General features: G+C 36.6%; 1 protein-coding gene across 2 annotated transcripts in view; it reads left to right on the forward strand.

The window, feature by feature from the left end:
* The window catches only part of nlrc5 (NLR family, CARD domain containing 5), a 33,057-nt gene extending 22,056 nt beyond the window's left edge, over positions 1-11,001 (forward strand). Inside the window, exons 33-55 of one of the 2 annotated variants that reach the window (XM_008412667.2) lie at positions 585-674; positions 780-863; positions 950-1,039; positions 1,116-1,181; positions 2,306-2,389; positions 2,820-2,903; positions 3,050-3,136; positions 3,222-3,269; positions 3,775-3,816; positions 4,223-4,300; positions 4,374-4,451; positions 5,040-5,114; positions 5,221-5,304; positions 5,391-5,477; positions 6,238-6,336; positions 6,429-6,512; positions 7,559-7,642; positions 8,382-8,465; positions 8,542-8,625; positions 8,713-8,790; positions 9,002-9,085; positions 10,136-10,219; positions 10,301-11,001. In XM_008412667.2, coding sequence (XP_008410889.1) covers positions 585-674; positions 780-863; positions 950-1,039; positions 1,116-1,181; positions 2,306-2,389; positions 2,820-2,903; positions 3,050-3,136; positions 3,222-3,269; positions 3,775-3,816; positions 4,223-4,300; positions 4,374-4,451; positions 5,040-5,114; positions 5,221-5,304; positions 5,391-5,477; positions 6,238-6,336; positions 6,429-6,512; positions 7,559-7,642; positions 8,382-8,465; positions 8,542-8,625; positions 8,713-8,790; positions 9,002-9,085; positions 10,136-10,219; positions 10,301-10,382 — 1,840 coding nt within the window. In that variant the 3' untranslated portion in view covers positions 10,383-11,001. The remainder of the gene's footprint in view (positions 1-584; positions 675-779; positions 864-949; positions 1,040-1,115; positions 1,182-2,305; positions 2,390-2,819; positions 2,904-3,049; positions 3,137-3,221; positions 3,270-3,774; positions 3,817-4,222; positions 4,301-4,373; positions 4,452-5,039; positions 5,115-5,220; positions 5,305-5,390; positions 5,478-6,237; positions 6,337-6,428; positions 6,513-7,558; positions 7,643-8,381; positions 8,466-8,541; positions 8,626-8,712; positions 8,791-9,001; positions 9,086-10,135; positions 10,220-10,300) is intronic. The other variant, XM_017305091.1, reaches the window with a different exon arrangement.
* Positions 11,002-14,443: the final 3,442 nt, after the last annotated feature.

A 14,443-nucleotide genomic window follows, 5' to 3' on the forward strand; every position in this document is an offset into this window, starting at 1 on the left:
TTTCTTTTATTAGGTAGAAAAAATAAATAAATGTTTGTATTTTAAAAAAGAAGCAAAAAAGGAAGCAATTATAGACATGTAAAAGTAAGTTTAGTAAGTAAAATCACAGCAAATCTCCAGTTTTGTAGATGATGCCAGTCTGTGCCAAGGGGAAACACCTATTAATTTTAACTGAGACATCTGTAAATGTTTTATTTAAATTTTTTTTACGTCAGCTACATCAATCTTTGCACAGGTAATGTGAATCTATGGTTTCCAAAGGCTTGTAGCCTCATTTATGATGTTTCTAGAAGGTTTATATTCTGTATAATGCACAAAAATTATGGCAAAGGACAAAAAAAGAGAAAAGAAAAATCCAAATTATTTCATGTTCTATAGCAGCTGCTGTGATACTTAGACTTCAGATGAAGACTCCCAAGTATACAAAGATAATTGAAATAAAGCTTGTAGTTGCTGTATTTTGTTTAAGATAAATTTGATTTGTTATTTTAAACATAGTTTAGAAAACTCTGTGGGGCTTATGAGGTGTAATGTATTTTATTTGGATGAAAGATAAAAACTGATCAATCCGTTTCTGTTTCCAGGTTAACAGATTTTTCTTTCAAAGAAAACTTTGTTTTGTTGGACAGATTGAACCAGATCCTGCAGCAGAGCCGCCAGCTCTCTTATCTCGAGTACGAACCACAACTTATCTCAAAACCACAACCACAAAACGACAAAGTAATTTTGACCCTTCTTATTCGTTTAAATAAACTTATTTAATGCTTTTTCTGCTGCAGTTTATCAGGAAACCAGCTGGAAGACGAAGGAGTGAGATGTTTATTGAAGTCTCTTCCAAATATCAGAGTCAGCAGATTCATCAAGTAAGAAACATTCGTCTTTTTGTTGCAACTTGTGGCATTGCTGTTGTGTTCAGTACAACTCTCTGACCTTTAATCTTTATTTTCAGTCTGAGTAAGAACGGACTGAGCCAGCAGGGGGCGCTGCATGTAGCCACAGCACTTTGCACCTGCACTAATGTTTCTGCTGTGGAAGTCAGGTAAATCTCTGCCAAACAATCAGAGCAGAAAAGAAAATGTCCCTTTTCCTCATAACTCTGTTGTGTTTTCTGCTAGTTTGGGAGAAGACGAAAGGTGTCTGATCTGGTTTAGACAAAAAGAAGGAGGAGAAAAAACTCTGAGGTGAGAAAAGAGACAAAAAAAGTAAAAATAATAAAAGCTCATCATCCAGTTGTTGTTGCAACGGAGAACAGATTGGAAACGGTTAAAGTTAAACAGCAGCAGATGCAAACATAGCAGACAGAATCAAGTTGTATTTGTTGAGAAAATGAATCATTTCTTTAGAAGGCTTGTTTAAGAATTGGGACAGAGATGAAGACACACTTTTTACTGGTTAAAAATCGGCCTGCTGTCTGCAGCAAACTGCATCGACATGTCTGGATGAGTCACAGAAACTTCTGAGAAATCAGGTTAAATTATGAGTCTTTCTTTCGCAGCAGTTCAGTCATATTCTGTATTTATGCAACAAAGGGATTCAGAGTGCAGTCCAACATGACTGAACGATCAGAAGGAAAGAGTTCCTATAAATAAACGCTGCAGATTCCTCCTCATTCTGGGTGTTCATTGCATCAGTTTCTGTTGGTTTTTTTTTGTAGTTTTTAAAAACATTTTCAGGTGGAATGAATGAAATATGCAGCATGAATGATTCAAATTTACTCATAAACAGACTAACATTTGGTTAAATGTCTCTTATCAAGTTGCTCTTCAACCACAGACACTTTGTTGCCTTTAACAAGAAATTCTGACCTGAATTTACCCGACTTCTGGATAGAGATGGTTAACAGTTCACACTATCAAGTAACATAAATAAAATTTAATAAATACCTGTTAGAAATGGGCTGCACAGTGGCGCAGTTGGTAGAGCTGTTGGTTCTGGGTTCGATTCCCGGCCCCGGTCTTTCTGCATGGAGTTTGCATGTTCTCCCTGTGCATGGTGGGTTTTCTCCAGGTACTCCGGTTTCCTCCCACAGTCCAAAAACATGACTGTCAGGTTAATTGRYCTSTCCAAATTGCCCCTAGGTGTGAGTGTGTGTGTGCATGGTTGTGTGTCCTGTGTGTCTCTGTGTTGCCCTGCGACAGACTGGCGACCTGTCCAGGTGACCCCGCCTCTCACCCGGAACGTTAGCTGGAGAGGAACCAGCTCCTCCTGACCCCACCAAGGGACAAGGGTGTAAAAAAAATGGATGGATGGATGGACCTTTTAGAAATTAAATATTGTTTCTTTGCTCTTTCTTCCTGTCTTCCAGTGTCAGAGACAGCAGGCTGCAATGTGATCATCTGCTCAGATTAGCAAATATCGTCTCAGACTGTCTGAGTTTGACCAAAGTGGAGTAAGTAAGATTCAGTCTTAAACATTTTGGAGGTCTAATAATACATTTTAAGTATTTTTGTGCTGAGTAAATTGATTTTGTTGATTAATAAAATGTGTCTTTGAAGACTTAACTTTTGGAAAATCTGATTTTTTTTTCCACTTTGGTTTTCGTAGTTCATAGAAGAGACTTTTTTAAAAAGTATTTTCTTCCATTTGTAATTTCTTTTTTTTAAAAAAGAAAGCGTGAGAAAAAATATCAATTAAAGTCTGATTTTAGATTTGTGAATTATTTCCAGAAAATGTATTTCATCCTACATGTTTTCAAGAGCTAAAAAAATAGAAATATAAATCATAGAAATTTTCTTGAATTGCTGATTTATGTTTATTTAGTATTCAGATGTAAAATCTGAAAAAATGACCAATTAATTTATGTTTTTATTGCTGCACAGATTAAAGAACAACATGCTGCAATCTGAGTGGATTGAAAACTTTGTGACAGCTTTGAACATTAATCTGAGAGGATGTACTATCAGGTGAGATTCTTTTTATTTATTTCACCAAAATCAAACGTTTTTCTTTTCCCTCCGTTAGTTTCAGGTGCTAAACAAGCAGTGGTTTAATGAAACCGCTGACTCGCTGCACGATGACCTGCTGCTCCCTCTTCTCTTTTCTTCATCAGTGTTGACGAACGTTGGATCGGCGGCGATGATGCTGCGTCTTTACTGCGCCGCTGTCTGCAGCTCCACAAACCCATCCAAACCGTCAGGTGAGCAGAGACTCCAGACAAACCCTGAACTCACTGCGGGACGTTCAGGAAGGGAGTCATGAATGTGACTGACTTTGTTTTTCAGGATTGATGGCACCACACTACAGCTGGCTCTGACGGACAACATGGACAGGTACCGCCTCAGGAGAAACCCGTCAACTTCACACATATCCGTTTTATGTCCCTTTGACACACATAAAACTTTTACAGATTATTAGGTGAACTTTAGGAAACTCAAGTATTATTTCCTAAATGTTATCACACTCTAATAAGAGCCAAATTTGCGGCAATTATTAATAAAACTAGCAGTTTAGATTCAGTCATAATTGGAAAAACTATTACTTTTTTGATCAATATTAAGGAATTATTTACTTACAACAACCTTACCTGTTTCGCTGAAAAGCCACTTCTAATTTATTTCAAGAGAAAAATAGACCAAAGCCTTAGTAAGATTTTATATTTTCAGTCCTCACTGAACATTTTCTGTAATTTCAACACGTTATATCTCAGTTTAAATCACATAAACACCAACATCGATTTATTTTTTCTGTCGCTGTGCTGACTGATTCTTCTGATCAAGTTTTATTTTTCATGAAAACATTGAGAGATTAAGTTGTCTTTTCTTTTTTTCCCACCAGTGATGTTGCATTTTCAGCTCAGTCAGCGGTTAAAAATATAAGGTAAGTGACAAGATGAGAAAAATGAAAATTAGTCCTGCAGATAATGTGCAGCCAAGATAACAACCGTCACATATCACACTTACAGATTTAACTGCATCTCATTTTTCATGAAATTAAAATCAGTTAAATCTACAATATTCATCCTGTAGTTGGTGATGTAAGCACTGTAAAGCAAACTGACAATAACGGTCAACTCTGGATTTTACTGTATTTGTACGGTAAAATTCTGGCAACCACAGCTGCCGTATTTTACTGTAAATTGTACACGTTTGTTTTTTTTTACAGTATATTTTTGACACCTAACATTTTGACATGTGAACATTTTGATTCAAGCATCTTTTTGGAGCATTAAAATCTTTATCCTCTCCTTAGTTTTTAACCTAAAAATATATTTGCTCTGTTTTAGTGTCTCCAACAGCAGCGTGGAAGGAGCCGGCTTACTCTGCTCTCTTCTGCCCTCGTTGCCAAATCTCTCGTCTCTCAGGTGAACATTTTCACCATTTTCTCTAACATCAGGAGTTTCCTGCGTGACGATCACTTCCTGTTTTCCTCTGCAGTGTTGGAGTCAAAGACGTCACTGCGGCGGAGGAGCTCTTACACGTCATCCTGAGCTCCACGTCCATTCAGAGTTTACAGTGAGCAACAAAACACGAATTTAATTTAGTAAACATTTTCTCACTGCACCCAGTTACTGTAAAGATAAAATTACAGCTTCTTTTTAGGTTTTTATGCTTCCTGCATTAAAAAAGAAAAGAAAATGTAGATAAATGCAACTGTGGAAAACCAGCAACACATAACATATTTTTATCATGTCACATTATTTAAAAAAAGAGAAAATAAGTGAAGCAACAGTGGAAATGAATATTTCCGCGTGATTACAACAGCTTTAAAAAACATAGTTTTCTCATTTCTCGCTGTTTTATTAGCCTCACGTCTTCTTTTCACGGTTATTTTAGTTTGTTGACATTGCACTTCACAGACTTTTATTTGCATAAATGTCTCAAGCTGCCACTACAAACATAGACAATTTGGTTCCACGTATCCAACAGACATCTTTTCTGTAAATCTTTTGAGTTGTTCTTTGAAGCAGTTGAGACTCAAACGGAAGAATAAATGCACAAAACATGTACATTTTGCAGAAGACGTCCCGTTTAACACATTAAACTAAAACTTTCATTTTAATCATGACTGTAAATGTTAACCTCATTTCCTCTCTCCTCTAGCTTGTCTGGTGTCCTCATAAGTGACGCGGCGGCTCAGACTTTGACTAGACTGTTGCCACGCCTTCGATCGTTCAAGTAAGTTAATATGAAGAGCTCAGAATAGTCTGTTCTTCCATGCAGCTTATTGTTGTATTAATGATCTGTCATGCAGCAGCGTTTTTGTTTTCCTTCTCCTCTGCAGTTCGTCGCATTGCGTTTGGTCAGCAGCTGGACGGCTGCAGTTTATCGAGACGTTGAAGGAGAGCGCCGCTTTGGAAGAACTTTGGTAAAACCTCAGTTGATCAAATGTTCCCGACTCCATTTAAAAGTCAAATATTTGTATATATGTGTTTTTGATTCATTGTTTCTTAGTCTGGATGCAGCGATGCAGCTGAATGAAAACTGCAGCAGACGTTTGGCACAAACTCTGAGGAACATGAGAGCTTTACAGATTCTCAAGTGAGTCAAAGTTTCTTCTGTCTGAGCTGTTTTATTGGACCAGAACCTGCACAGGAAAGTTTGACCTAATAAAATGTGAAAAGTTTAATACAAATCTCTATATCGTGAAAATAATAACATAAAATGCACCAAATCACAGAATAGATTAGTTTTCCTGACCAGAAACATTTTATGTGACTCTGTAATAAATACTTTTAAATCTTCATTCAATATCTTTGATCTATTAGTTATAAAACTGATCAGATCCTGCAAAGTTGGGTCTTTAAGCAGCTCCAGACATTTTGTTGGACCTTTTTCCTCTAATTAATTTCCCTTAGCTAAGTGTCATCTGTCACACTAAGCATATGAAATGTGCCCCATGTTACAAACAAACTCCACATCTGTGCATCTAATATAAAGTGGCGCAATAAAACTACATCACAGTCATCATCAAAATATGTGTGCATTATTCTAATCACATTAAAAGAATGTTATATTTTAAGGGTCAAGCATTGAGGCTGATGCTGAAACTCACTGTGAATGATGGGAAAAGTGTTTTGGTGAAGAAAAAAGGAGTTGGGAAAGTGGGGATATTATGTAGGTAAAAATATGGAATAATTTTGTCTCAGCTGTTTGATTTTCTATTAGAAGACAAACAAATTACACAAAAACTAACAGCTGAACATTCGGGTCGCCTGCCTGAAACTGTCATTTGAAGGGCTGTGATGATGAAAAGTAATTTCAGGTGTGAATTAAATAAATGTGTGTCTGTTTGTAAAAGGCTGGATGAAATCGTAAAAAGTTCAGGACAGCCAGAAGCCGACGTTGTTCTGGACCTGCTGGCCGGGATGCAAGAACTCAACCTGATACAGGAGATACAGTGAGTTTGTTTCCCTCACAGAAACTCGTTTTGATTAATCTGTGTCTGTCTTCCAGGGAAAAAAAAAAATCTGAATTCATCTTTATTTTCAGGTTGGGTGGCTGGAGGATGGGTGATGGGGGGATACAGAAGCTAACAGGAATCCTTCCTGGTTGGAAAGATCTCAGGACGATCAGGTAATGAAACCACCGTCCATCTGCTACACACACATTGCTCCTCTCTCAACAATATGCACCAGTTTACGCAAACACTTTAAAGTTCATGCATTAAACGAAACGGGCTCTTCACTCAGATTCTGACTCTGGATGTCAGTTTCAGAAAAAAGATGTCAAATTTTCTCATATTTACGTCCTGACAAAAAGTCGAATGTGCAATGTGCCATTTTCTAACTTAACCAAGTAACTATTTTACCTTCAGTTGTTTTTAAAATGCTGTATATTTCAAAAACAGCTTTAAAGAAATTTGACTTTGCATTTATCACCTTGAAATTGGCCTCTGTCTCTTTAAGAACCTCCTACACTGCAAAAACAAAATCTATATTTTTGGTCGACTTTCTTGTGCAAATATCCTAGTAAACTCGAAATTAAATATGACTAATTTTCCTTAATATAAAAACATTAGTTATAAGTGAAATAATCTAGTAGAACTAAAACTTTTTCTTCAGTATTATGAAATAATATCGATTTCTTAATAATATTTATCTTGTTTCTTGGTTAAAAGTTATTTTTAAGTTAGTTTTGTCTTAATTCACTAGAAACTAGACTAAATTACTTGGTAAGATTTCCTGATTTTGCAGTGTTCTCTTTGTAATGATATTATAACGAGATAAATCTCACAAAAGTAAATATATCAAATATCAAACCAGCCGATTCTGACGTTCATTTTGAAACCATCGAAACAAGTAAATATAATCCACTCTACATTATTTTAGTCTAACAGCTAAACAAAATAACACATAAACAGAGGTAGATAATAACCAGTTACAATAACTGGAAAATACTTATTCATGGTTCAATATTCACTGATTGTTTCTGTGGAGCAGAAAATTATTCCTGGAAAAGTTTCACATTTTTGAGGATGAAGTCGTCAGATCTGGTTAGCCTTTTTCCCGATGTCAGCTGGTGCTTAAACCAAAAAGTGCATTTTGTCTCATTTGCTCTGTAAATGTTTAAACCAAACCAAGTGATTCAGTATCGTTTTTAATCATGTTTTTCTTCTCCAGTCTCTCCAAGAATCTTGTGAGTGATCCTTCAGGAGAGAAGCTGCTGGAGGCTCTGAGTGGCTGCAGGCGTCTGGAGGAGCTCCAGTAAGACAAGAATCTCAGAACCTCTACAATATCTGCTTCTTGTTTAGAAATTATTTCTGTAACACTATAATCTGTAATCCAGAAAATTACTTAGTTAACTTCTACATGAGTGCAACTAATGATTATTTTAGTTATCGATTAATTGCTTAATCAGGTAAAAAAAAAGGCACATTCGGCTGATTTTTATTAAGACTTTTTTAGACAGTATAGCAAATAAATAATTTAATTCCTTTTTTAAGTGAGAAAATAAACATGTTTTTGCCTAAACTGCAGTAACATGCTATTCTTTTTAACGATGAATCTGCAAGTTAAGCAAAATAAAAACTTCTAACGTGAAAATCTCAGCCTTTCTGCTTGACTTATCATCAGTGTGGCACTGATTGATATATTGATTATTTTTTTATTAACTGATTGATGACTGGATAGCAAACAGTGATAAGAATTTTTTTACACAGAATTTGAACCAGGTGAAGGTAAAACTGGTAAAAAAAAAAAAAACACCACTGGAGTTCTGGATTGAACATATTTACAGAAAACAGAGTTTGTCTAAATCTTAAAGGCAAAATGTGAATGTTTTTTGTTTTGACTTAATTATTGCTCTGACTGTTGTTCTTTTGATTAATCCAGATTGCGATTAATCGGTTACTGAATTAGATGATGATTATTTGAACAATCTGTTATTAATCTGATTAATAATAGAAAATGAGGGTGAAACCATCTGCTTGTCTTCCTGTTCCAGTTTGGCCAGTAACCATATTGGTGACCTCACTGCTGCCAGAATGGCTCTTGTTCTCCCATCAATGTCGCGTCTCTCTGTGTTAGAGTAAGATTTGTTTTGCTACATATTAACATAAATTCCTTCCTTCCGATCCTGTCAGTTTAATCTGCTTCTTATTTAGTATTTCAGAGAACTGTGTCGGAAACGAGGGCTTGCTCAGTCTGTCCAGAGCGATAATGAGCCTGAAGAACCTCAGAAAGATCCAGTAGGTTCTGATGGTTCAGGAATCTGATTTCAGCTGCAGTGAAGGAGGCATTGATTGTTTGTTTCTGCTTTTGTTTTGTTCATGCAGCCTGACCTCCGTGAGGAACTCAGAGCTGAGCGCCGTCGCTGCCAGTCTGAGCCACTGTCCCTTCATACAGGATGTCGGGTAAAAGAAGAAACCATTTAACACGCTGAACCAACAGGAAACTGTTTAACTCAGCAGAAATATTTACAGTAAAAATGTTTGGATTTGATCTGAATTTCTTCACTGGGATCCAAAGAGTTAACCTGCAGTCAAACTGATTCCTCCATTTAAGCTGATTTGTCTGTGTGACTGACAAAAACTTCACACACTGATTGTTTTATGCTTTTTTCAGCTTCGGGTGGAATAACTGTGGAGACGACGTGGCGCTGGAGCTGGCCAAAGTTCTGCCTGTTTGCCACGATCTGACTCGCATTGAGTGAGTTTAATTAACACATAAACACAAATATGACCGTGAATTAAAACATCAGAGACGTGTGTCATGTTATGTCTAAAGTAAATGTGGAGTATGCAATATTTTTGTCTATCTTAGTACATTTGAAACAAGACAAAACTAACTTGCAACTAAGTTTTCAGCAAGATATAGAAAGTTGTTTTAGGTCAGTAATTCCTTAATATTGATTAATAAAAGTTCTAGTTTCTCCGGCAAATTATTTCACTTAAAACGAGACATTTTCCCACAAGTGAAATAATCTTCTAGTGGAACAAGTACTTCTTTAAATCAATGTTAAGAAGTTATTGATCTAAAACGAGCTCTAATATTTTCATGAAAAGTTACTTATAAGTCTTTTTTATTATTATTTCAAGTAGAAATGCACGATCCGATTTAATCAGAATCAATCCGGATACTGAAAAAAATTGAGATGAAGTATTGGTGACAATGTTTCTTATCCATAAGGGCAGATCTATTCAGCCTAATTATGTTCTTTGTTTATCTTACATTATATTTAGAATTCCTCATTTCACTTTCTGAACCTTTTGAAAGGTTTGCTGCACTTTATTTTTACATGTTTGACCAAGATAGTCAATTTATTGTTCTTGTCAGTTTCAGTTTCTTTATTATTTATTTTACATTGGCTTTTATACTCCTAATTGCACTAACTGAACAAATTAAAGTTGTTTTCTTATGTTTGACCAAACCTGTGAGGCTACTGGTGTATTTAAGAGAGCAGAGTTAGAAATTAAATTGGTAACTTAGTACATTTTTGTTTGTATTTTTGTTTTTAAAAGAAACATTTTAAGTCAATTAAGTTGTTTTTCTGTATCGGATCGGTTTCAGCCGATATCAAACCTCAGATATCAGAAGTGAAAAATGTAAATCTCTGCATCCCTTCTGTCAAGTTAGAAACTGGACCAAAAATACTTTGTAAGATTTTATGTTTTTGCAGTGTTTGGTGTTTAGTTGTGTTCAGTAAAAACTGTCCATGTGTTCTGAGGACTTTAATGTTTCTGCGTCTGTTTCCTTCAGCCTGGAGTGTAACAGTGTGAGCGCCGCCGGCGTGGAGGCTCTGGTCAGAGCACTACGGTGCTGCCCTGCTCTGCAGGTCATCAGGTAAACGTTCCCTCTTCACCTCACCTGGAAGCTTTTCATCTTAGTCTGAACATTCATTTCAATGTATTTTCTTTCCTTCAGGTTGTGGAAGAATAACGTCTCCTTGAGTGAAGCTCAGAGGTTCAGCCAGATGGAGAGGAGGCTGAACTTTTCCTCCACCTAATGGGATTAGCAAACAAGTATATTTATTTGCAATACCATGTTTGCAGATGTTTTATTCGAAAATGTACATAGTTTTTCAGCGTTTTTCAGTTTAGTTTCACAAGAGAAAACTGCAAGTGGGTCCAAACTAACAAAAATGACATCAAATGCGACTTTTTATTTAAATATACTTTAGGAAATCACATAGATGATATGAAATGTCTTCCGATCTCAGTAAGGGTTGGGTAAAACTCTAATGAGCTCATTATTTTTATTCCTTGTCACAAAGTTTCTGTTGTGAAACTAAAGGCCACCTTTTATGTGTTGTATTTCTGCAGACTCTGATTTAATGAGTCACTTTGCACTAACACAGAGGCCACAAATGTGATAAAAACACAATAAGTCAAGAATCTGCAGTAAACAGGAGGCTCCTCCTGTAATCATCATTAAAGGTTGTGGTCTCTGTCAGAATACGTATTTATTTTTGCTCTTTGATGGAAAGAAAAGTGCAGCTTTATGTATTTTATTGTTTATTTATGTTTGAAGCAGTTTTAATTTTGTTCTACTTTCTGTTTAAAGATTTGTTGATAAAAAGACACCAGACTCTGTTCTGGAATAAATGCACCTTGTTGTGAAAATCACTGGTGAAACCAAGAGTGCTTTTTAGGATTTCTATTCAGGTTGATATTTAGGTTCTCACTAACTTTCCTCTTTGCTTGAAATTCTCAGTGAAAACACTGTTTGTTCATTTTCCTGTTTGTTTAATTTACAAATTGTGTGCTGGTTTAATTTTATTTGATGCCATTCCTTTCATCTTAAAGACTAAAGATGATATCTTGCTGCAGCGCAACAATTTTTTTAATGTCTTCCTTTTACTTCTTTACTTTTATTTGCTGTTTGTTGTTTACATGAGTACTGATGCACTAGCTGTAGGAAATGACTTTTCCTTGCCAGCATCTTCAGTTTAACTGAAGATCCTTGATGGAAATAAAGTTTTTTTTATTGTGTGTTTCTTGTAAAAAGTTGAGCCTTTTTGTTTTTATAAATTTGACAGAAAGGAATTGCTGTAGCTGAAGAAAAACATCTTTAAGAGCACATGGCTCCCTCTTGTGGTTACTAAAGGTGCTACAGATCTCTCTTTTTCATTGCATTCCAGCGCAATGTTGCGATTGAATACTGAAAGTCTTTCTGCTAAAATAAAAGGTTTCGATAAGACTTTCACGTTTATGAGAAAGTTTAATTTTCTTTTGTTTAGGATCCAAACGCACCAAAAATGCTGGAAGCAAAATAAGTCAAACAATATTTATGCTCTTAAACATAAACATGACGGAAACTTTGTAAAGAGAAATCTAACTATTTGGAATATTTTGAGATGTTTTCACGGTTTAATACCGCCATCTGCTGACTGTATTGGTAGTGGGGGGGTTTTTTTTCGTAGTTTTTTTTTTTTACATGTGCAGCGGTTCTGTCTTCTGCTATTTATTTGCCCATAGAATATTACACAAGCAAACATGAATACTCTTTAAAAAATCAACTTTCCAAACAGTTTTCTGCAGCGGAGAATCGCATAAACATACATATACGATGTTTTATTCTTGTCTCAATTAGTCAAAGCCTTGAAAATAGTTTTTCCCAAAACAAAGATTTCATATTGTGTTTTTAAAAATTGTCTTGTCAGTGTCAAAATGTATGATTTCAAATAATTGCTGTTCAGCAGGGGTGAAAGTCAGGTGGTACGGCAGCCGGCAGGGTGCTGTGTACCCCTAAAATATTTAGTGGGGGTAGAGGTGCGGCTCTCTGCTGTAAAAAAAATCAATGGATTCACCGTGCAGCCGTAAGTTCATTCACTAATTAGCCGTGACTGATTAGTTTTTCAAGAACAATTTAAAACATGACTTAATCAGTTAATAAATCGCTTCTGTTAGCCTTTGCTTTTCTTGTGATTTTGGCCTGGTGGGACCGGTTGTCCTGGTTTCGATCTTTGTTTTGCATTAGGTTCTCTTTTGCTTGAGTCCGGTACTAGTAGGGGCTTCGACGGCCCTGTATAAGGTTGTCCCCCTGCTGTACCGTTTTGTTCTGTTTGATCGGCTCACCAGGTCCAACTTTCTGTTAATACTTTTGGGGTTTTGCTTTTCTTTACTTTTTGGGACACGGGATCTGAGGGCCTTAACGCTATTTTCTTCGCAGGAAATCAGAAGAAGCTGACCTAAGAAAATCAAAGTGAAGAGAATTTATGAATAAAACATTTTGTTAAACCCTCATCTTTTGTCTCGTGTCCTCAAATATGTTGTGCCCTTGGTGGACGTAACAAATGTGCATAGAGTATTACACCGAGGGGAACTCTTGACTTAAGTTCTATTTTGCTTTGTTAAAAAGGTAACATGATTTCAGTGTGCCACTAAACTTTTTAAATATGTGCCGTATTTGGGTAATCTAAATTCTGCATGTATCTCTTTTTGTTTAATTATTCTTCATTTCATAGCTAGTTGAAGTGCCCTACAAAAGATGTCTGGTGGTGAAGAAGTTCTGCAAGAGTCTGAAACAACAGAAACCCTCAGTGATGCCATAAGAAGACGTGGTGAACATACTGGTGGCTCACAGGATTAATAAACACAGGTAAGTGTGTTTTTGCACTTCTAAATCTATGTTAAAAAGTCCCCAATTTTTTTACTAAAATGAAATCTCCTGTTAGGCACCTTCCTGCTAAACAAAACAGAGAGGAGTACCTGAGGATGGAGACATCTCCTTCCAAAACCACCTGAAGTCTCCAGGAATCAGTGTGTGGGATGCAGTCAAGAGACTTGCTGTCTTTTATAATTGAAATAAAAGTATGTGTAGTAATTTGTCACTTTGCTTTTATAGACATTACGTTCAACAGGTGATTAAATGGCAGCTTTGAGTATGTCTGGGAAAACATTAATTTCTTTTATTGGTTTGTATGAAAGGGGCTGCACAGTGGCACAGTTGGTAGAGCTGTTGCCTTGCAGCCAGAAGGCTCTGGGTTCAATTCCTGGCCTGGGGTCTTTCTGCATGGAGTTTGCATGTTCTCCCTGTGCATGGTGGGTTTTCTCCAGGTACTCCGGTTTCCTCCAACAGTCCAAAAACATGACTGTCAGGTTAATTGGCCTCTCCAAATTGTCCCTAGGTGTGAGGGTGTGTGCATGGTTGTTTGTCCTGTTTGTCTCTGTGTTGCCCTGTGACAGACTGGCGACCTGTCCAGGGTGACCCCACCTCTCACCCAGAACGTTAACTGGAGATGGGCACCAGCAACCCTCCCAACCCCACTGAGGGACAAGGGTGAAAGAAAATGGATGGATGGATGGTTTGTATGAATCCTTAAAGTTTTATAATGATTGTAGCCTTTTGTCTGGTTTCTTATGTTTGGTGTATGTATTCTTTCATTTTAGTCATGCTGCAGTTTAGAGGAACATCTCTGGGACCAACAGGGTCTGCAGCCACACCTCCTTGCTGTTAGATGTCAGAAGAGCAAGATTGACATCCTCTACATCATCGTGGATAAGTGACTCATCCCATGCCAAGCAAACTGCTTTCTTGCAGCATTTGATGAGTTATTCAAAAGACATTTTGTGTTATGTCTATTATGACCCTGCATTAATAAATTTTTATACATTTTTTGCATTGTATAACATTGATGTTGGCAAAATGAAGGAATCATCTAGAGTGAGGGACTTGAGAACAAGATAAGCAATGTATTTTAGTTGGCAATCACTTTTTCCTTTGTTACCTAAACGGCTATTTACAGAGACCTTTGTTCATTTTCATGCTTTCAGGGTTTTTTTTATAGTGAAATATCTTCTGAAAATCCCAGATCTAAAATTTTATAAGCCTTTTGATATTCAAAACTCGTATGGAATGCTAATGAATGTTTGTTCACTGTACAACAGTTTAAAATGTTGGAAACACAGCTGCATAAATAAAACAATTGTTTAAAATTGATTTATTTGTGACGTTCCACGTCCCGAGAACCAGCTTCTGCAGCCGAGGATCAGACCGCCAGGGTCCCCTCCCTTGGCTGCCGCCCATAGCACAATGCACCCGACCCCTTTGGCCCCTCGGACAGGT

Source organism: Poecilia reticulata, linkage group LG6 (genome assembly GCF_000633615.1).
Source record: "Poecilia reticulata strain Guanapo linkage group LG6, Guppy_female_1.0+MT, whole genome shotgun sequence".
Taxonomy (NCBI): Eukaryota; Metazoa; Chordata; class Actinopteri; order Cyprinodontiformes; family Poeciliidae; genus Poecilia; species Poecilia reticulata.